The sequence below is a fragment of the Cnephaeus nilssonii genome, assembly GCF_951640355.1.
Source record: "Cnephaeus nilssonii genome assembly, chromosome: 2".
Classification (NCBI taxonomy): domain Eukaryota; kingdom Metazoa; phylum Chordata; class Mammalia; order Chiroptera; family Vespertilionidae; genus Cnephaeus; species Cnephaeus nilssonii.
The window spans coordinates 110,858,721-110,880,823 of NC_137073.1; the positions used below are offsets into that span (position 1 = coordinate 110,858,721).

General features: G+C 44.6%; 1 protein-coding gene across 1 annotated transcript; it reads left to right on the top strand.

The window, feature by feature from the left end:
• Positions 1-939: 939 nt before the first annotated feature.
• C1QTNF3 (C1q and TNF related 3) lies at positions 940-18,940 on the top strand. The gene is made up of 6 exons (XM_079798595.1): positions 940-1,195; positions 7,768-7,879; positions 10,634-10,788; positions 11,781-11,910; positions 16,128-16,227; positions 17,016-18,940. Exons 1-6 carry the CDS (start codon positions 1,115-1,117, stop codon positions 17,173-17,175), a joined length of 738 nt encoding a protein of 245 aa, XP_079654721.1. The 5' UTR covers positions 940-1,114; the 3' UTR covers positions 17,176-18,940.
• Positions 18,941-22,103: the final 3,163 nt, after the last annotated feature.

Genomic DNA, 22,103 nt, shown 5'->3' on the forward strand with positions numbered 1-22,103 from the left:
TCAGACACTTGCACTCATCCATTTCCTGCAGGTCCCAGGGTCTCTCACTCCTCCAGTGACTTCTTACTATGTGAGCGAACGAGGAATAGTAAGTGACGGATGTAAATAGAAGCCGCCTTAAAGGCAAACTCTATATGAATTCTCTTAATTTATTATCACCCAGAGGTTGGGCATGTCCATTCGCTCTTCAGCAGAATTAATAAACGCGTAGCGAGCAGAACAAAGGACCCGAGGACCCCCTCCGTCCTGATCTGCTCGGGGTCCTGGACTGGGCTCAGCATGTCCCTGGGTTCGATTTCAACCAGCAGCAGGTCAGAGGAAGAGTGGCCAGAGACGCCGTTCTCTTAGTGCAAAGCAGGCTGTGCTGGTTTCATCCACCATAGCAACCTGGTGAACCTGGTCTTAACTTTGGCTGTTGGAAACTCGGGGAAATGTGTTCGCTGGATGTTTGTAATTCAGGGAAAGAGCATTTGCTGGACAGGGACACGCAGTTGCTAACCCCAGAGACTCCGTCTGAATGCAGCCTGGTGTTCGGGACTCACACCTTCGGCTGCTGGTGTCGGGGAGCCGGGAGGGGAAATGAATTCCTTTGGGGGGGGGGATGGTAACCTTTCAGAGCGAGTGCAGGAGCTTTCTGGATCGCCCTGGCGGGTTCCCACCGCCTCTCCGGCGGACTGGATGCCGTTAAGCCCGGATTTCCTGGCAGGCCCGCCGGAGGCTGTTCCAAAAGGCATCTCAGACTGCGGGGCACAGCCTCCCCCTGTCTCATCTCCACCGCGGGCCCCGGACACACGCCCCCTGTTTCCAGCCGGCCGCACATGCTTTTTTTCACGCTGGAACCAGGAACACGGGCCAAGGTGTGACATTTACGAACCCCAGCAACTGGGAGCTTGCGCCGAGCCCGCGCTGCCTGTGATGTGGGGCGGTGATGAATGGGCTGTTCTGCTCCCCCTCTGGCAAGCCTGCAGCCTCATTTATTCCCCGGCGACCGACGTATAAAACCGCGGGCCGGCCGGCCGCCCTCCTGCAGCCCCGGCGTCCGGAGGAGACCAGCGCCTGAGCCTGAGCCTGAGCCGCCGGCCGTCTTCCCTGGAGGCTCCGGCCGCGGAGAACCATGCCGGGGCGGCTGGCCCGTTGGCACCTGCTGGCTCTGCTTTCCCTCCCTTTTTGCCTGTGTCAAGATGAATACATGGAGGTGAGCGGAGGAGCTAATAAAGTGGTGGCCAGGATAGTGCAGAGCCACCAGCAGACCGGCCGTAGTGGCTCCAGGAGGGAGACAGTGAGAGAGCGGAGCCATCCTAGAACGGGGACTGTGGCTAATAACACGTCTGCAGACCCAAGGCCCCCGAGGCCCGATGAGCTACCGCACCCCGAGGTAGATGGCCTAGCCCAGATCACCCCATTCTGGGGCCAGGTACTCAGCATTCTCTTCTAAGGCTTTCCGGGGAGTGGTGTCCTTGCTTTTGCTTCAGCTGTGATGCTGGGGGGGGGGGGATGCTTCTGAGCAATCTGCTGAGCTGCTTGCGGGTCTCTTTCCGGGGTGCTCTGTGCACGAGGGGGGCTGTGGGTCTCTTAGAAAGCCAGCAGAGGTCGCATCGGTGTGCTGGGACACAGAGGCTGCCGGGGAGCCCCACCAAACAGGACACTGGGGGCCGCCAGCTCCCTGCTCTGCTGTGCCGGGTGTCCCCCTGCCACTGGTGTGGGAAGAGGAGGCTGTCCAAGATCCTAAGAGAGTCGGGCTTTCGGAATCTGTGCCCAGCAGGGAGAAGCTGCCCTGGAGGTTTTCGCTTTGATTTGAGAGTTTACTGTGGCCTTTTATGCCAGGCGTGCGGACCTGATTTATAGCTTTCCAGGTCGCTAAGTTTCTATGTTCAGTCTGTTTAGAAAAGGACCAAAGAGCCCTGGCTCAGCGGATAGAGCGTCGGCCTGCGGACTGAGGGGTCCCGGGTTCGATTCCAGTCAAGGGCATATGCCTGGGTTTCGGGCTCGATCCCCCGTGGGGGGCGTGCAGGAGGCAGCCGATCAATGATTCCCTCTCATCATTGATGTTTCTATCTCTCTCTCCTTCTCCCTTCCTCTCTGAAATCAATGAAGAAATATATTTTTTCAGAAAAAGGACCAAAGAGTTAAAATCAACCAAAGTGTTAAATCAACAAAAAGACTATATATTTAAAATGTAAACCTTATTGTATGAGTGAATGCCTGATAATCACAGAGGAGGTATTAATTTCTCAGATTAAGAGCTCAGCAATAAGAGAACATCTTTAACTCTTTTTTTAATTTAATCTTTATTGCTGAGAGTGTTACAGACATCCCCCTTTTCTCCCTCCAATGGCCCTCTCCACCGGGTTCTCGTCCCGCCCCAGACCTTCACCACCCCATTGTTTGTGTCCATAGGTAATGAATGCATATATGCATATAAATTCTTTGGTTAATCTCTTCCCACCCCCTGCCCCCCCTCCCTCTGAGATTCGTCAGTCTGTTCCATGTTTCCATACCTCCGGTTCTATTTTATCTATCAGTTTATTTTGTTCATTAGATACATCTTTAACCCTTTTAGGGTAGTATGGGAGTGAGCTAAATTTTCAGTGTAGTGGATGGCAAATTGGTGGGACTCAATTTATTTTAAACATTAAGAACAGGAAGAAACAGATTTAAAAATGTCTTTGTAAAACTATTTCACATATTTTTAATTGGAGTATAATTGATATATAACATTATATTTGTTTTAGGTGAACAACATAGGGAGACTTTCTAGGCACCAAGCATGCTGAAATCAGATGAAGGGGCAAGGAGAGTTACTTTGAATTACATGATCTTTGAACAAATAGGTTTCACTACAAGAATTGATTGTTTTGATGCATTTAAATAGGCCCCCAAAAGGTACATGCAGTTGAAATCCGAACCCCTCCTACCAGGGTTGAGACTCCTTATCTGATCAGACCAAGTTCACACTCAGAACCACCTGTAGATCTAGGACTAACCAGGGACCTCTAACCACTCGGTTCAGTGGGGCTGCGTCAAGGAAAAATTGCGTCTTAAGGAGCCGCAGAAGAAATGATGACCTTTAAATGCAACCTCTGTTTTGAAAGGCACTTTTAGAGCGTGTCCTCTAGTCTGACAGGCGTTTGGCTGCAGGGTGAGTGATGCTCAGCTGCGTTTCCCATTGTGGGGAAGATATTTTCCCTTTGTCCAAGCCTTGATCTGGACTTTCTATTTCAGTCGATGGGATCTTTGCTGGATCCTTCCTGGCTCTGGCAGGGTGAACCCCTCGAAGCAGCAGAAAGCAGATGTAGACTGTCATCAGTCATTATTTCTTGGCAGCTGATACCTAGCAGGACACTAAGGTCCAAATTAATTTCTACTCCACCCCACCTTCTAGTCCCCCAGGGCATTTAGCATGCTGAAATCAGATGGGGGGGGGGGGCAAGAAGTCACTTTTTGTCTGTTTTTGAAGTCAGGGGGCTTTCAAACTCCCCTGCTTCTCTAACATATTTCCAAACAAACCACTAACAGGAGATACTGAGGAGAGTTAGTCATTGATATTCCAGACGTTTTCAAAGCAACTCTTCTGCCAATGGATATGGAGACCCACCTGAATTTAGGATTGTGCTGTGTTCTTCTTTTGTTTTAATTTTTCTGTCTCCTCATTCATTCTTTCACCAGTCATTTCCCGTGCCTCTACTGTGTGCCAAGCTTTAGGATGGGCATAAACACGCCTGAGGTCCTACTTCTGATCACTTCTGAAGCATTCTAGTGTCGATAAATGAATAGATAATTAAATACCATGTGACCAACTCAATGCACAAGAGACAGTTGGGGGAAAAATGTCAGAGTGGTGGGCACTGAGTTGGATCTCATAGATGAAACAAAAAGGGGACTGCCCATGGGCAAAGTGGGAGGAAGAGCCAGGCTGGAGGGTGCTGTTGGCCGGTTGAGGAGCTTAGATCGTACTTTGTCAGTAAAAGTTGGTTTGTTTGTTCATAGCAGGGCAGTAAGGTGTCAGGTTTGGGCTCTAGAAAATGCCTGTGCCCATAAGGTCCATGGATGGGAGTGTGCAGAGATGGGCGTGAACAGACCTGGACTCTTTTTCTGGCATTTTCTTCTCTGCAGCTCTTCACCATTCACCTATATCAGTCTCCCCTCCTCGTTCTAGACATCTCTCTCCCTTTATCTCTCTTCCTACTTCCCCTCTCCTTCTTTCTCGTCCCTCTTACTTGGGTTAAAGAGGAAGCTATGGAGTCCCTTTCCTAGAAGTTACTTACTATTGGTAGAGTTGACTTCTGAAGAGCCGCTGTGGGGCCTCCATCCTCAAAATGGACAGAACTTGTCTTAGGGACACCTTCCTCCCCTACTGCCCATTTGCATGTCCTTGGTGTTCACATTTGACCTAATTTTGGGAAAAGGATTGATAAACTTAAGAGGGTGATAGACTGTAACGACCTAATTCGCCCTTACCTAGGAGGAAACGTCTTCATTCACATGTTCTGTCACCTTATTCTAAAAGTCCATCGAAAGACTCACTAACATTGCTCCACTTGACTGAGCTTTGAAAGCCAGCGAGAGGGAGGAACACATGATATGTTGCAGGAGGGCTCTCCGGAGGTGCCCAAGAGGTAGTGACCGGAAGTCCCTCCCTGTTTTGGTGGCAGCTCTATGCTCTCAAAGCACCCCAAGCAGCTTGGGCATGCACCCCAGTTCTAGTTAGCTCTGGTACTGAACAACCCCATCTCCTGGACTTAATTTCTCTTGCCTAGATACTAGACTTTAAAAACAAAATCTAAGTCATTATTTCAGGTTTTGAAAAATATTTTAGTATCTTTGTTCGCATCTTAGAGCTGGAAAAAAACCCAACTCATGACCATCTTACTCAATCTCCTAATTTAGTAGAGAAGAAAAAGTGATGTCTGGAGGGACATGACTTTCCTGAAGTCACACAGCACTGAGATGGGACTGCCAGGCTCCAGTCCAGTCGCCTTTCTAACATTCTTAACATCTCAGCGTTTCAATTCTATTCATAAACAAATTGTTCCACATCAGGATTTTACCTCCTTCCACTCCCTTCTTCTCTAAAACCCATTATTGGCACCAGGTTTCTTGGAGCTTAAAGAGCCATATTTTCACATTAGCAAGATCATACCAGGAAATGATGGAATACTTTCTCCTCAGAGTGCATCTTTGGGTTGGAAGGGGGGCAGTGCTGTGGCGTCTGACTTTCCAAGTGTCTGAAAGCCTTGGTCTCAGACCCATTACTTTTGCTGATTATCTTTTTCGCCACCAGTTTGACAACAGGTTTTCATGAATTCTCGTACCTGTCCATAGTTGGGTCTGGTCGACTGAAAAGTAGACAGAGAGTTAGTTCCAAATGGTAGTGCCTGATCACTCAAGACTTGGGCTCTGAGCGGTTGTGGGAGAATGCCTGGGCTACACACACTGTTCTGCATCCGCCAGGAGTAGCTTGGTGGAAACCTTTAGGAAAAGAAATGAGAGAATAAGGGAAAAGTTCAAGCCCATTTTAAAAAAAATATTTTTAATTGATTTCAGAGAGAAAGGGAAAGAGAGAGAGAGAGATAGAAACATCAATGATGAGAGAGAATCATCGATTGGCTGCCTCCTGCACTAGGGATAGAGCCCACAATCCAGCATGTGCCCTGACCGTGACCTCCTGGTTCATAGATCAATGCTCAACCACTGAGCCATACTGGCCCGGCATCCAAGCCCATTTTTTATTAAAACAAAAAAAAGTGAAGTCTAAATGTGCAGCAATGTGAAGCCTTTCTCCACTTTTCTGCTTGAATTTCTAATTATAAAATGTGAATTTTACGTTTTTTCCCCCTCCTTCTGTCTCTCCCTCTCTCTTCTTTTGAAATTCCTCTTTTTTTTCTTTTTTATGAATCCCTTAGCAACAATATGCTGTTTTCAAGAAACCACTGAATTACAGTGGGTGTCTAGGAAAGTTTCCACAAGTATTTGTATGACATAATTAAAAGGCAAGTTTCCAGTTTAGATGAGACTCCAGTTTTATAAGCAACTCGAACTCTTTTGCCGATCAACTCCCCCTCGATCTCTAGCTCCTTGAAGTGAAAACACACATTTTAGAAGTTTATCTTTAAATAAATAAGCATTTAACTCAGTGTCACATTTGAACACATTTAGTATTCATTAAGTACTCACTAAATGTTTGTTCAAACAATGTGATAATCATTTTAAAGTTTGAAGTGGAATACAAAACGGAACATCATGTTAAATCTTATTAAGAGGAAGCTGACGTTGTTTCAAGACAGGGAAAGGACTTCTCTCCATCCATGTTAATATTTATCAACCGAAGTTTAATTTTTTGAAATAAAACTTGGAGTGATTTCTCAAATGAAACTAAATTTAAAATGAGATACTTCATAAACATGTATTGGACTAATGAATACTTCATTTCCTTGACTTCCTAAGATAATGTAAGGGTGCTCTGGCTGTTTGAAAAGCTAGAGTTACAACTGAGAATTTTTAAGAACTCTTAACCCAATATTACGAACATAGTCTTAATAACTATGTAAAGCTGATAATTCTTTTTTTAACAATGAGTTTATCTGAGGCAAACTGCTGACAACACCAGGGAGCAAGATCCAAACGGTCCTGGGAATAACAGATTTGCAGCTTCTTTTAGGCACTTGAAATTAAGGACCGGACATAAGGCAGATTGGAAAAAGCAAGGTGGGGATTGGATTTCAGGATAGTTAACAAGATTATGTGCTCTCTGGAGGGTTAATATCCCCTTGGTATTTCGAAGGTATGTTAACCTAGATGCACAAGAACAATCAAGAGGGATACCTTAAAACCTTTCACTAAAGAAGTTACAGGCCTGGGATGTGACTACCCACCATGACCTGCCCAGGTAGGAATTTAGAATTTATGATCAGATCACCCCGTGAAGTTACTTTCTAAAGCACCCCCCTTTTTTGTGCACAGTTTCCTCTTTTGGTCATAAATTAATCCAAAGTATGCTTTGATGACAACGTTTTGTTCAGACACTGTGGTCTCACAGAGCTAGGAAGGCTAATTCCTAGGCAGTCTCGGTATCAATGTTGTCTTGTTGACCACTGGGGAAGGGCCAATGCCATAACCACGGGATCTGAGTTGAGGCTGATTCATTTTTTTCCCCAAAAAAGGGAAGGGCAGGTAAATGGAAGGCAGGTCTGATGGTTTTCATTGGGGGGAAAAAAGCTACTCTGGATCATTTCTATCCTGTGAACTATCATGATCTGAGCTTTGCCTTCTGCCTCATTCTTCTGTATTTGTCATCTAGTATAATATTTGCACAAACCATGAAAAAAAGGATATTAGCAGGTACCTTATACATGTTCTGTAAAAGGTTGATAATTCTCGTTTGGGGGTCATGTATTCAAATCTAGCTGCATCTGAGGCTCCTGGGGGGAAAGGGCGTGTTTCTGAAGTTTTCTCGCTTGCTGTCATGAGTAGCAGCAAAAAGTACTTCTAGGGATACCGCCCAACACCCCACCCTCAGCCCCACTCACACTCCTTTCCAAAGAGTGTGTTCTTCTATTGATTCTCTTGGTTCCTTTACCTTTTGATCTTTGGTTCATCTTAGCTACCCCTGACTCCTTTGCCATTGACATCCCCGCCCCACGCCACCCCATCTTTTCTGATGTTGTTGTGGGTTGTTTGGAGTTAAACTTGCCTAGGGGAGCAAGGCCAGAGGAAATTCAAAAGTCCTAATTGCCTTGCTCTGAAGTTTCTCTTTGTCTCTTTTTAAAGTCTCCATCACCGGGAGGACTGCCCCCAGACTGCAGCAAGTGTTGCCATGGAGATTACAGCTTCCGAGGCTACCAAGGGCCGCCTGGACCTCCCGGCCCCCCTGGCATTCCAGGTAAGGGTGGGAGAGATGCACTGTGCCAGCCTAATTGCAGACTGTGCCAAAATGGGAGCCAGGGGGTGAACCCAAATCATCTGAGATTGCTTGGGTGTGATCCAAAGGGTATGCATGGTAAATCCAAGAGAGAGTTGGGTAGACTGGGTTTATAGAGACAGTTTAGCTGGAGCAGTACAACCTCTATACCAGTGGTTGGCAAACTCAGTCAACAGAGCCAAATATCAACAGTACCACCATTGAAATTTCTTTGGAGAGCCAAAATTTTTTAAACTTAAACTTCTTCTAACGCCACTTCTTCAAAATAGACTCGCCCAGGCCGTGGTATTTTGTGGAAGAGCCACACTCAGCGGGCCAAAGAGCCGCATGTGGCTCGCGAGCCGCAGTTTGCGGACCATGGCTCTATACTATTTATGATTCCATTTGAAGCATGGAGTAGGGAACTACCTGAGCTTAATGGGGACGTGCTCTTGCTTCAGGTTTCTGCCACAGTGCGGTTCGTGTGATGTCCTGTATCTAACTTTCAAGGAATTTATGAAGTGAGGGTATGAAGGAGAGGAGAGCTTCCTGGTCTAGGCTACAGGTATCTCCATGATGCCATTCACTGAGCTACCCATCCTTCTGTCAGAGTCTTAATTCAGTTCAATTTCTCTTCCCCTGGCCTCGATGTCTTTCATGTTCAGCCACCCTCGGTTGCCTTTTATGGCTCTCTTGGTCTCATGGGAACATTTTTGCATATGTGGAGGCACAGGAAGTGCTGTAGAGCTCCACCATGCCTCTCTAGACCCACCATTCACCCACCCCTACTCTACTGAGTGGTGTCCCAGGCATGTGGGGTTTGGATAACTTGCTAGTATCCTCGGTCAGACAGGGAAAGGTTAGCCCAGGTCCTCTCCATCCCAGAACTTCCAACTCTGTCTGGGGGTTTAGTCGTCTTCCTTCTCTCCAGGTTAATTCCTGGGCTTGGACCTTTTCTCAGGGTTTGGCAAACGTCCTCTTGCTCTTCCCTGATTTATCCCATTGATGCTGATCTCTATCAAATTAGGTTTAATTTTTTAAACTCGATTGAGTGGCTTCTTGAATGTAACCAAATTTAAAATGAGAAAATATCTGCCTGGCCGGTGTGGCTCAGTTGTTGAGCGTCAACCTATGAACCCAGAGGTCATGGTTGGATTCCCGGTCAGGGCACATGCCCAGGTTGTGGGCTCGACCTCCAGTGTGTAGGAGCATGTAGGAGGCAGCTGATTGATTATTCTCTCTCATCATTGATGTTTCTATCTCTCTCTTCCTCTTCCTTCCTCTCTGAAATTAATAAAAATATATTTTAAAAATAAAATGAAATGAGAAAATGCCCCGTTAGAATTTAAACTGTGATTCCTGGCATTGAATCAATGTCATTGACCATCAACGACATCAGGCAGCAGGTACAGTGGTTCGAGGTGAGATATTCAGACTCTTCTAAAATCTTCTTGGGTAAACTCTCCCCAGGTGACAGGACAGGCTGGCCTTGGCTGAATGTTCCCCATCAGGAGCAGTTTAGTCATTAACTCACTAACCTATAAACACACGCAAAGTTCATCCATCTGGAAGCGTGGCAAGCCTGCTCTGATACCTGACCAAAGGTAGCAGGCAGAGTCAACAGCGAAAGGGCCCGAAATGCAACAAACGTAAAAAGAAAAGAGCTGCAGACGTTGTCCCATGAGGGCAAAATAAAGTGAAAAGCTGAAGTTGTTAGCCAAGTCTTGCTTTCAAAATTATTCTAATTTTTTATCAAAGATTCTATTTTTTCCCAGTTGTAAAAGGGGTATGTGTCCTTTGAAGAAAACTTTTTTTTTTTGGTACCAAATTCCTTTATTTGAAGGAAGGGTACAAATGAGACATGAGGGGTGATTTGGTACAAGTTATAGAAAAGGTCAAGGTAACTCCAACATGCAGACGGCTTGGGTGACCAGGAAGGCACCCCGAGGCTCCAGGAAGCAGCCAAGGCTGAGCTCTCATCACAGCTCCCCAGGGTGTGCTTGTCAAAGAGATCCTCGGCCATGCCCGTGTCAGGGGCCCCCAACCTGCGCAAGTTGGTTACGTGGTCACAGAAAGAGAATAGAAAAGTATGTAGAATGACACAAAAATCACTCATGTTCTGTCCATTTAGAAAAAAAATTACTGTAAATATTTTTATGTAATTTGTTCTAGTCTTTTCCCCCTTCAGGTATAACACACACACACACACACACACACACACACACACACACACACACACACAGGCATGATATATATTCATGCACACACATAGTATCATGCTATCTCTATTGATGGATAACCTTTCTATCGAAAAATACAATGAATATTTATAATGTTATTAGTTTGGTTCAGCATTCTTTTTTATGACTATAAACCATCATCTCCCAGTTGTACCTCTTTTTTTTTTTTTTTTTTTTAGTTTAGCCCTTCCAGCATTGGGGGACCTTTAGGTGGTTTCCAATCTTTGCTACCATAAATGATGCTTTGGTTATCAGTCCTCTACACATTTTTTTCATCTGAGTCCTGTTTTATAGGAAAAACAGGTGCTAGAGCCTTAAGAGTGTCCCGTTTAAAGGAGATCCCATTTGATGGTGCCCCCATGGCTGTGTGTGGGATTGTTTCAAATGGCCCCCCTTTACAACTGAGTTCGTGCATTTGGGGGCTGTGTTTGTATGAGACTAGATGGTGAGTATGCGTGGCGGGGCTTCCTCATGTGACGGTGTCCGGTTGTTTAAGGAAACCATGGAAACAATGGCAATAACGGAGCCACTGGCCATGAAGGGGCCAAAGGTGAGAAAGGAGACAAAGGAGACCTGGGGCCACGAGGGGAGCGCGGGCAGCACGGCCCCAAAGGAGAAAAGGGCTACCCGGGGATCCCACCGGAGCTGCAGGTACGTGCCCGCTGCGTCTCCGGGTGGCTTCTCCATTGTCCTGGGCCTCAGGGTCCAGGACAGAGGGCTCAGGCACCAGCCTGGAGGACATCCGAGTCTCAGGGTGCTCATCTCTAGCGTAGGAGGTTTGCGCAAGCTCTGTGCTGTTCAGAGTGCTTTGCGGTCATTCTTAGGGAGTGGAGAAATGTTGGAAGGGTGAAACCCAGCTCCCTCAATAGACCAAATTCAAGGCGACCCTGAAGGTCAGCCCATCTCCCATTTTCCAAATTTGAAGCTAGGCTAAATAAAAAGGGTTTTCGCAACTCGAATATATAAACTGTCTGAAGATCAGTGGGGGAAAACTTTGCCTTTTATTTGGGCATAGATAATGGTTGTTGGACTGTGGAGGAATTCCATCATTTTTCTGGGCCTTGTAAAACTAAGAGGTCCTGTGTGTTCCTCTAACTGCTTTCGTAAGATTTTAATGAATGTTGCTTAATAATTTTAGCAACCTGGGAGCCACGTGCCAGTATACATTTATAAATAAAAGGAGTCAATGCCACTTGGCCAGATTAAAGTTCACTAGTAAGATGGCTGATACACATTCTCAAAGCCAACTCTAACCCCAAAGCTGTGAGTGGTTATACCCTGGCTAAGGGCTTCTCAAATCTTTACTATACTGAGGTGCCCTTAATAGGTATAAGTAGAAGATTTCATCCAAATTTTCCCAATATGATTTGCTAATAGAATTTTAACATTTCAAACAGCATTTTGAAGTCTAACGTTCCTTGAAATGCACGATCAGACTGTTGATATGTACAATCATTTTAGTGGCTACATAGCATAAGAATGTTAGAAATGACCATGATTTATTTAATTCACTCGCCATAGATGAATGTTCGAGTGATTTCCCATCTTGCTGTTACAGACACTGCTGAACTAAACTGACCTGTATAAAAACCTACTTCTTTAAAACGAGCTGTCTATTAAGTAACCACCCACCCTCTCCTTAGATCGCCTTCATGGCTTCCCTGGCAACTCACTTCAGCAACCAGAACAGTGGCATCATCTTCAGCAGCGTTGAGACCAACATTGGAAACTTCTTTGATGTCATGACTGGTAGATTTGGGGCCCCAGTGTCAGGTGAGATGTAAAAATAAGTGAATGACTGCATTAATCCATCCAGCAATCAAGAAAGAAGGAAGGGGGAGAGGGAGGAAGGAAGGGAGGCAGGGAGGCTGGGAGGGAGGGAGGGTTATATTTTAGATTAGTGCCTCTCAATCCGAGGTTATTGGTTTAGACTTATCATGTAATTTATATATTCAATGTTCACTATTAGTTATTCCACCAGAGTTTCCCAGGCATCTCTTTACCAGCTAAACTTTAGCCTCTAATTATTTTCTTAAGGCTTATGGCATCAGTATTCCCGGGACTTCACATGTTCTGTACTCTGTGGTAACTTGAGCTGCATGTAAAAACCTTGGCTTACCACTCTTTTCCCCCTGTCTCCTGGCATTTGGCCCAAAGAACTCTGAAACAAGTCTGATTTTTTTTCCTCTTATAAGTAATTTAATCATTTTGTTTGACTTACCAAAGAATTCTTGCTTTAACTTCAAAGTCCAATGATTTTTCTAGAATAAGTGTTGGTCATTCTAGTTAACTTTTCCTGCTCTGCATTGTGCCCTTTTGATATGTGGGTTTAAGCCTTCTTTTTGTCCAGAAAAGTTTCTTTGAGTTACTTTTTAAAACATAAATACTGTTTTTTTCTTCTCACTGTTGTGCTAAGGTGGAGTGGCAGTGGGGGCAGTCTGACTTGTGTTAAGAAACCTGGTAATAAGAGGTACATGGTCTAGAGAATATTTTAAAACTATAATGAAACCAATAAAAAATCAGTCAGAGTTTATTATCTTCACAGGCCAGCCATTCTAAACAATGTCAGGGATAAAATACTCCCTTGTAGGATGGACCACTTACAAGCATTCCCCTCCTTGCCCCCTCCCAGTGCACCTTAGCACACCACAGGCTAACTTCTTTAAAGGACTCTCCAATTACACCTTGTTTGCATTGTTTTTAACTTTTCTTTGTCTTCTGTGTCTGTTATTTTCTGTAATCTTTCAGTGCTCTTAATTTCCATTTCCTGTTGTTTGCTTCTTCTCTTTCTATCCTGCATGTTCTTAATTGTATCTTCTTTTCACTTCTTCCAATTTCTTCTGTCTTGTTTCTATGATTTTTTTAAAAAATGTCTTAATGTTAATCATAATGTCGTGATTTTTAGTTCCCCCTTTTGTCTGGCCATTTCTACCATGAATTCCTGCATTGCTTCATAATCTTTTCCTATTTACTTCGTTGCTATATTTTAAACTCATGATGGAGTACTTGGTTGCATTTTTCATCTACTGCATAACAACATCTCCTCTTGCTGAGCATTCTTCACCTGCTGGTAATCCTTGCTGCGCTTTTCTAGTTTTTTAAAGTGAACTGATGGTTGAATGAGTTGGGTTTTCCTAGACCCACTCACTACAGGCAGTCGTTTCTGGGTGAGGATGGGCCCAGCAGCCTTCCAGGCTTGGTAACTCAGTGGCTCCCTGCCCTGCTGTCAGGGGACTCACTGCTTTTCTTGTTTCGGTCCCTCTGTGTGTCTCCCCTGTGTGGTCGCACTTCCTCTGCCTCCCCAGACTGCTCTGGGTCCAGCAAGACTTCTGAACCCAGCCTGGCATTTGCCACTTCTCTTGCGTTTAGACATCTTGTTTCTGCTGGCGGGTTCTAGGATCCGCCACTGCAGGGCTGCTTCCCACACCGTCTGCACTTTATTTAGCAACCTTCCCCCAAAACATGACTTTTGCTTCATCTCAGCTCTGCTCGCAGGAGGAGCTTCTTGTCAGCATCTGTCCTTCAGAGGGGCCTTTCTCCATCAGGGAGTGTGTTTTTCTTGGCACTGATTGGGATCTGCTGCTATATGGCCTCCTCCAACCCCCCTGCCCCACCCCCTTGTCACCTCCATGCGACTTTTAAAGTTTATTGTTTTGTTGTTTTTATTTATTTGTTTTTGTCTCTTGGCTTTGCAGGAAATGGATACTTCTAGGTGTTTCTTTTCAATCCCTTTTGTTTCTCTAGATGGTACCCAGAAGGAAAAGATGAAAGTTCTGATGGATGCAGGGACCATGTTAGACTTGTTGCAAATGCTGTTAATGTGCGCCTCGATTTATTTTTCTACCCAGCTAAAGTCAGGCGTGAATGTCATATGAAGTGATAGAAGCCATCTTTCATCACGCTTCAATCTGCTTTAGAACTTCTTTTGTGATTTTTCTGCCCTGAGGTTTAGGTTATAATTTTCCTAGAACTGTTTTGTTAAGTGCTTGCTATCCGTGCCACAGTTTATATAAATACCTCGATAAGCCCAGTCAATGGTCGCATTGTTTTCAATGGCTTTGTAATGGAAGTTCCAGGATGTAGTCGTTTTTAGAACTCTTTTGGGCTGGATATGATTCTGATAGTAGCAACTATCATTTTGACTCCCACTTGACTGTTTAAGCCTCATTCAGTAGATTGCAAAATGACTGTTTTATGATTTTCATCTTTGGGAGTGACGAGACAAAGAAGGTTGATTTTTGCAGTTACAGTAACATCTGAAAACTGTAGTACAAGTGTGTTCTCTGAGGAAACAGCATGTGTGGATGTGATATATATTCATTTTTGTATTTCCAATTCTAGGGATTTTATTATTCACCATCCGGTTTCTCAGTCTGCTCTTTCTGAAATGCTTCTGCAATTCCTTTATTACAGTAGTCATCATTTTTCTTCATGAAAACAAAGATCTTATCCTGTCCTTTGATTCCAGTTTTATCTTTCTGAGGCATTGAAAATTGGGGTGTGTGTGTGTGTGTGTGTGTGTGTGTGTGTGTGTGTGTAATAGGAGGTTTTATAAAATGTAAAAAACTGGACACATATACACTACTTTCTTGAGTTCTCTACTTTTCACCTGTGGACCACCTGGGAGTATGAATGGACATGGCTGATTTGTATGCTATTTCCTTTAATCCCAGCACATTGAGTATGCGAGCCTGCACTAGTGAAGCATAATCAGACTTCTTTATTTGGTTCCACTTGACTCAGAAGCAGGTGCATCAGCATGTACCCTTATCGCTTCTAGCGTACTTGATTGCACCTTTGGAAAAGAGACTGAACAGTGCAGGGCTGGTTTTAGATGTCTCTGGGGTTTTCTCTCACATAGCCTGCTATGGGCTGAATGCTCGCATCCCTTCAACATCCCTCCATTGAAAATCCAATGCCCAAAATGATCACTTTCGGAGGTAGGGCCTTTGGGCAGTGATTAGATCATGAGGTTGGAGCCCTCATGAGTGGGATTAGTGCCTGCCTGAGAGAGGCCCCTCTGCCGAAAGACGATACAAGCACAAGTCCATGACTTGGAAGAGGGCTCTCATCTGGCCAAGCGGGCACTGTGGTTTCAGCCTTCCGACCTCTGGAACTATGGGAAATAAATGTCTATGGTTTATAATCTGCTCAGTCTGTGGTATTTTATTACAGCAGTTCGAATAAACTAACATGTGGCCATTAGTTTAAAAATGCAGCGTGGACATCAATGAGAGCCTGGTGCTTTATGTTCAGTCATTTTTCCAGAATGCACTCTCAAATCTAGGACGCTTGGGAGTTGAGGAGATTTTCCTTTTCTCTCCTCTCCCTATGATTGGATCCTTCTTAATCACCCAGTAAGGGGACTGTCTGTCTACACTGGCATTTCGAATGCGTCAGGTTATATTAAGGTGCGTTCCATTAGAAGCCCTGAAATCTTGCAAAGAAATTCATATCTTTTCAAACATGTTTGCCTTTTCCAGATGAGAAGGATTCATATTGATAGGAGCAAGGTTATGCTGCTGAGTTGCATCTTTCTGTTTATTGTACATAATTTCACCTACTTACAATGTCTATTGTGAAAAATTATTGGGACTATTTCTTTAGAGCCAATGCACACTTATCTGTGTTACAGTATTTCTTATCTTTGGCTAAATCTGTGGCGAGTGTGCTCTGTACTCTATTACTTTGTCTTAAGCACTTGGTCAGGGGTAAGAGGAGGCAGTGACATACAGCCAAAATGAGGTTGACTCTTTCCTTTAATACACACTATGCACATTGAGAAAGTCTGAAAAAATAAAAGTAAAGCAGTTTGAAGGTGAGAGCAGATAGAGAAGCCCTCGTGCAAATAAGGGCCCAGAGGAACCTGCAGACCACATGGACTATCAACAAAACACGTGGGAAGTCATGGGGCATATCTGCCTGCTGCCTCGTGGTCCTCAATGTACCATATATGAACCTAAACGTGATTGAACACCTGCCTTTTTCAGGTGTGTATTTCTTCACCTTCAGCATGATGAAGCACGAAGATGTTGAGGAAGTGTATGTGTACCTCATGCACAACGGCAACACGGTCTTCAGCATGTACAGGTGGGTGGCCTTCTCAATCGAAGGTAATGTCCACGCCACCATTGTCTGCTCAAGGGATGGCCAATGCCAGGGACTAGATAGGAATCCATAGACCCTGACGTGGACCCTGTCATCACTAAATTAGCTAGGGTAGACTGAACTACTGCAACACTGGCCCCATGTAAAGGCTTGGCCACCGTAGCAACCCCTTTTCTCCTCATGGGACAGTCCGGAGTGGTTGCTCTAGGTGTGGCGGACGACAGAGATCTTTCCTCTACACCAGTGATGGGCAACCTTTTGAGCTTGGTGTGTCAGACTTCGCCAAAAAACTGAGCATAACTCGGGTAGTGTGTCACTTTGAGGAAAAAACTAACTCCAAGACTCTAGTCGCAAATGTTTCATCTTCAGGAGCAGCAAATGTTTCATCCCCGGCATGCGGCCGCGTGTCATCAGAAATGGCTACGCGTGTCAGTGCTGACACGCGTGTCATAGGTTCGCCATCACTGCTCTACACAGTCTTCAAGAACTCAGGCCTCAACACCCAACTTCCAAAGTCCTTCCGGTCATTGTCGTTAGCATCCCACACAATCATAACGAGGAAGGGTCAAGGAGGGGGTCCTCCTGAGAGCTGCACTGGCCAATTCTAGCAGTGGCACATGCCATTTCTGTTCACAGGTCCCCGAAAGAACTCAACCACAGGACTATCCCTAAAGGCGCGGGAGCTGAGAGAGACGGGGAGGGCAGATTTTGGTAAAGAGCAGGCTGTCCACTGCAAAGCCTAAGTAGACGGTGCCTTTTCTTCTTTCCAGCTACGAGACAAAGGGGAAATCAGACACGTCCAGCAACCACGCCGTGCTGAAGCTGGCCAAAGGCGACGAGGTGTGGCTGAGAATGGGCAATGGCGCTCTGCATGGGGACCACCAGCGCTTCTCCACCTTCGCAGGCTTCCTGCTCTTTGAAACCAAGTGAATGTATGACTAGACCAGCTCCACTTTGGGGAAGACTTGTAGCTCACCTGGGACTGTTATGATCTGAGGAACATTAGAGTTAAGGGTTCTACCTGTTGTACTTTTTAAAAAAATTTATCGGTTACATTGTTAACGATGCTACAGATACAGCAACAATGTGGGATGACTCAGGGGTTCAGAAGAATCAAACGCAAAACCGTCTTCCCAAGTGACCTTGACTGAAATACTCACCACCTTTATCCCTCTTCCCTAGGCACCTAAAAGAGATGTCCCCGCTTGGTACAGGTGGGAAATACTGGTTCTGACGGAGAAGTCATTTGCAAAGAGTTTTGGCAGCTGTGTTTTTAACTTAATAGCAGCTTTCAGGAACCCCTGCGGTTTTGAGTTCATCACTATGACTTTTCAGCAAACGGGATGCCGTGATTAAGATGGGGCTGAGGCAAGAACAGGGGCACTTGCTAGGATCAAGGTACCAGAAAGATGTGTACCACCTAGACTGGGGAGTAGCACTCTGACCCAGTGGGTCCACATTCATAAATGAAGCACAGATACCTTTTAGTCATTCCCGATAGCTTTTAGATAGCAAAAGTATTCATAATGCCCACACATGATCGACTCATTTTTTTAAAAAAACAAGGATGTTACTGTAATCAAATCCTAACTTCTAGTAGCTTGTATTTTTCAAAATAGAATTGTGTCATGATCCAGAGTCGGGCTGACAAGATCTGGTTTATCAGGTTGCCCCCTTTCCACCGGATTTCTTAGATTACAATAAATCTTGGTTGGCGCTGACCTGCAGGTGAGTGTAGGGCCACCTTTTCTCTAGAGATTACCCTCATGAACTTTACACACACTGACAAGTCATGTCGAAGGCGCTGTAGACTTAGTTATACATAGTCAAACTAGTGGATACAAAATAGGAGACATACAATAAAACCTCTTAGCCTTTTTAAAATAAAAATGCTACTACTTTTTTGATTGCCACGTTTAGCCAATATTCACAGAGCAGCTGTGCCACTTGACTTTTGCCTACCCCTTTCCTAAAAATCTATTCTCCAAGGATTAAATGGGTCACCAAACCAATATTCATGAGGATACACCATAGACTCATCTGAAGATAATACCCAAAGATAGAACCTAAAATTGGTCTATTTGAAGCAAAGAAATTATCACTGGAACATGTGTTTACCCTGATGTTGAATCATACTTAATGTGCACTAGAGAGATGCTATCTGACAGATATCATACAATGAATTCCCTTATAAGTAATGAGCCCTTAATTTATTTTCTGTTACAAATTGGATTTCCACAGAGGCTTACACTATGGGTTTACTTTCTATTGATGACCCCCCTACAGCCGGAGGTGGAGAAAATTAATTAGGGCTGCTCTATTAGCTGACAGTGTGTTTCACGCTCAGTTCAGCCTTTGACCCTTTTCTTCCCATTTGCAAATATTTTAAAACTCTTCCTGAATGCACATGTCATGCTACTTAAAATGGGATGGAGAGTAGCTAAAGTGTGCTTGCTTGGAAAATGTTTTTGTGATTTTGTATATGTCCCCAACACCCCCCTCTTTCCCACAGAATGAGGTTGACGTTGACTATAATCAAATGTCATAAATACCCTGTAACAGTGCACTGGCGACAGATATTTGGATGTTGCATGCCAAGGGAACTCCATATCTAAAGAACACACACACACACAACACAAAATAAATAAAAATAAAGAACACACAGTACAAGTCAAGCGCCTAGAGGAAGATACTGGCCTGGCTTTCCGTCAAATCGAGGCAAGAAAAATGTAATAAGCATTATGTGAATAATAAACACACCTTTGTTAAATGTACTGTTTTATGATGTTCTTCATAAAGTTGAATAGTCATACCATTGTAAGTCACCATGATTTGTTAACACAGAGTTAAAATATTTTCATGCAGATGATGGGAAGGGTCACACAATCACTTCTGTGGGCGCAGACGTGGGTCACTTGTCTTCTCCAAACTCCACTTTCAGCTAGTCCATTGTTACAACTTCAACCTCTCTAAGACGTTGCCGTTTAGGGGACCCTTTAATGAAATCCGAGTGTCTTGAAGGGGAAGGAAACTTCATCACAACCCAAAGTCTCTCTATGTTGAACCTGAAATTCCAGTCTTCACCTTAGTAGAGACAGACACCTAAGGTTGGGTTGTGGCCGGCAGAAAGCACTTGGGACTTTCAAATAAGTCCCAGGTGTGAAAAAGAGTGATTAGTAAGGAAGGTAGGAGGAAGCGAAGATAATTATCAATGGTTCCCAATTTCACCGACTTCCAGAATTTGAAAGGCTGATTTTACAAATCTTCCTAAAACGGAGGCTCTGTAGAGGAGATAGTAGGCAGGTGCCATGGGAAATGTAAAGGTATCATCTAAACAACCAACTTTTAAAAATATTATTTTTTTATTGATTTCAGAGAGGAAGGGAGAGGGAGAGAGAGATAGAAACATCACTGATGAGAGAGAATCATTGATTGGCTGCCTCTTGTATGCCCCACACTGGGGATTAAGGGAATGGAACCATGACCTCCTGGTTCATAGGTCGACGCTCAACCACTGAGCCACGTTGGCTGGGCTAAGCAACCAACTTTTAAATTCTAAAACCCAAGGGAAGGTCAAGTCCATAAGTGAAGCATGTGGGTTTCTGCTCGTTGCAGAAATGCAGTCAGTTCAGTGTAGCTGCTCCACAAAGTGGTCACGCTGGGTGATTTCCAGTGTCGAAAGGGCTGCATTTGAACTTCAAACAAGTAGATTATATTGAAGAAATATTATTCAGCAAATTGCAAACAAAAGCTGAAGTAAAAAATATTCAAGCAAAGGATAGAATAATCCTATATAATAAAAGCCTAATATGCTAAGTGTCTGGTCATCAGGTCTTCCATTCAGTCAATCAAAGCATAATATGCTAATGATATGCTAAGGCCACTCAACTGCTCGCTATGACCTGCACTGACCACCAGGGGGTAGACGCTCTGACCGGTAGGTTAGCTTGCTGCTGGGGTCCCGTGATCAGGACTGAGCAAGATGGGCAGGACACTCCCAGCAGCCCTCCCTCGGTCTCTCCCAGGCTCTGATCGTGCACTGGTGGGGTCCCTCGGCCTGGCCTGCGCCCTCTTGCCATCCAGGACCCCTCAGGGGATGTTGGAGAGCCTTTTTCGGCCCTATCCCACAGGCAAGGCCAAGGAACCCCACTGGTGCATGAATTCATACACTGGGCCTCTAGTCAAATATAAACGGCAAAGGGCATGGCTGGAATTGATAAACATCTACTTTGTGCAAAGATACTGGGAGCTATTCCAGGAGCTACTCAGCATTTAAAATGCAATTTTCACCTCCCGTGAGTTTTTAACCTGAGAAGAGAAACATTCTGAGACGCCCTAACTGAAATGACAGCGGGCTGGAGGGTGGGAGGAAGAGGTGAGGGAAGTTCACTGGTGAACAGTCGGGGCTGAAACCAACAGAAGACCTCTAGCCTTCCTGAATGTACTGAAACCTTGAATGGACTTCCAAGCAGCCATTTGGAAAGAACAGCTGCCCCCAGATGCCACAGCATCCTGCTTACACGCGAACTTTCTGGCCTGTTTCCCACAACCGACACAGAAGCATCAAATACTTCTTCCTTACAGACGATTCACCTATCCCAGAACTTTCTAGAACTTTCTTTGATTTACCTTTTCCCTGCCCCCTTATCTAGAGACAATGTAAATCCTTTCAAAGCAACTTACATCGTTCTTCCTCAAACCCGTTGTATAACTCAGCCCTAGCGATCCCAGGACGATGGGCACGTTTGCCTTCTCCATCCAGCCCGGCTGCTGGTCTAGACGGTGTGACCCAGAACCTGGCCCTTTTCTGGCTGGTAAGTAGCTCAATAAATCCGTTCTTTCAGGAAAACTTTCTGTCTCAAAGTTTTTTGTTAAACCTAATGGAGGAAGATAGGCAAATGAGAGTAAGTGCATGGATGGCGTAATGTAAAGCGTGTTTTAAGAGCCACAGAAGGCAACGGGCTAGGGATTGACAGGAGAGAGAAACAACACGCAGCTCACAGCCTGACACAGCTGTGGAAAAGGTGGTATTTTATGGCCAGAGACAATCTCATGCTTTATTATGTTTGGAATGTTACCTTTAAAAATAGCTTTTTGTTCTTTCCTGATTATAAAGCATACTGTAGAAATTTTGTAAAATACATAAAAGCATTTAGTATAAAAATCATCGCACCAAACATAATACTAGTATTTTGAAGCATTTATGTCCGTCTTTTCCTGCACATCTTTATGCTTTTTATTTTTGGGAACAATAGTAATAAAACAAATCATTTGACATTATACTTTACATATATTTTTGTGTCTTCCTATGGTTTGCCCTAACGTATTAAGAGCACTCTCAAATGCTATTGAGAACCATTGGAGAGAGAGGGACGAGGAAGTGTTAAATTAACTAAACAAAGAGGCCATGAGACCGAGGTGGCTCTAACGCTGTGGCGTCCTGAGAAGCAAACCAAAATCTAAGCCTGAAATGCCTCAAGATGACGCCATCAAAACCTGAGAACAGCCCATCACAAACAGCCAACTATGCTTGACGCCACAGCCTATCCACAATTTCCTTGTTTTGCTTCCACCTTTTTTTTTTTTTCTGTGAAAGTCTCTCCTCAGTTCAGGTTGGTAGAGCACTCCGAAACCACTTCCAGTTTGACACTCAGATTGGAATAGACTTTTGCTCTTCTAAATTCTTCAAGCTCTTACTATGCCTCAGTATGTCTTTTAACGAGGCTATGCAGAGGTGAAGGCCAAGAGAAGGTGTCTGGGTCAAGGAGGAAGCCACAAAGAGGAAGCCACAAGAACCCCCAAATAATTCTAAAACGGATGAAGACTACTTCAAGCTTGCCTGAAAGACCTTGATTACC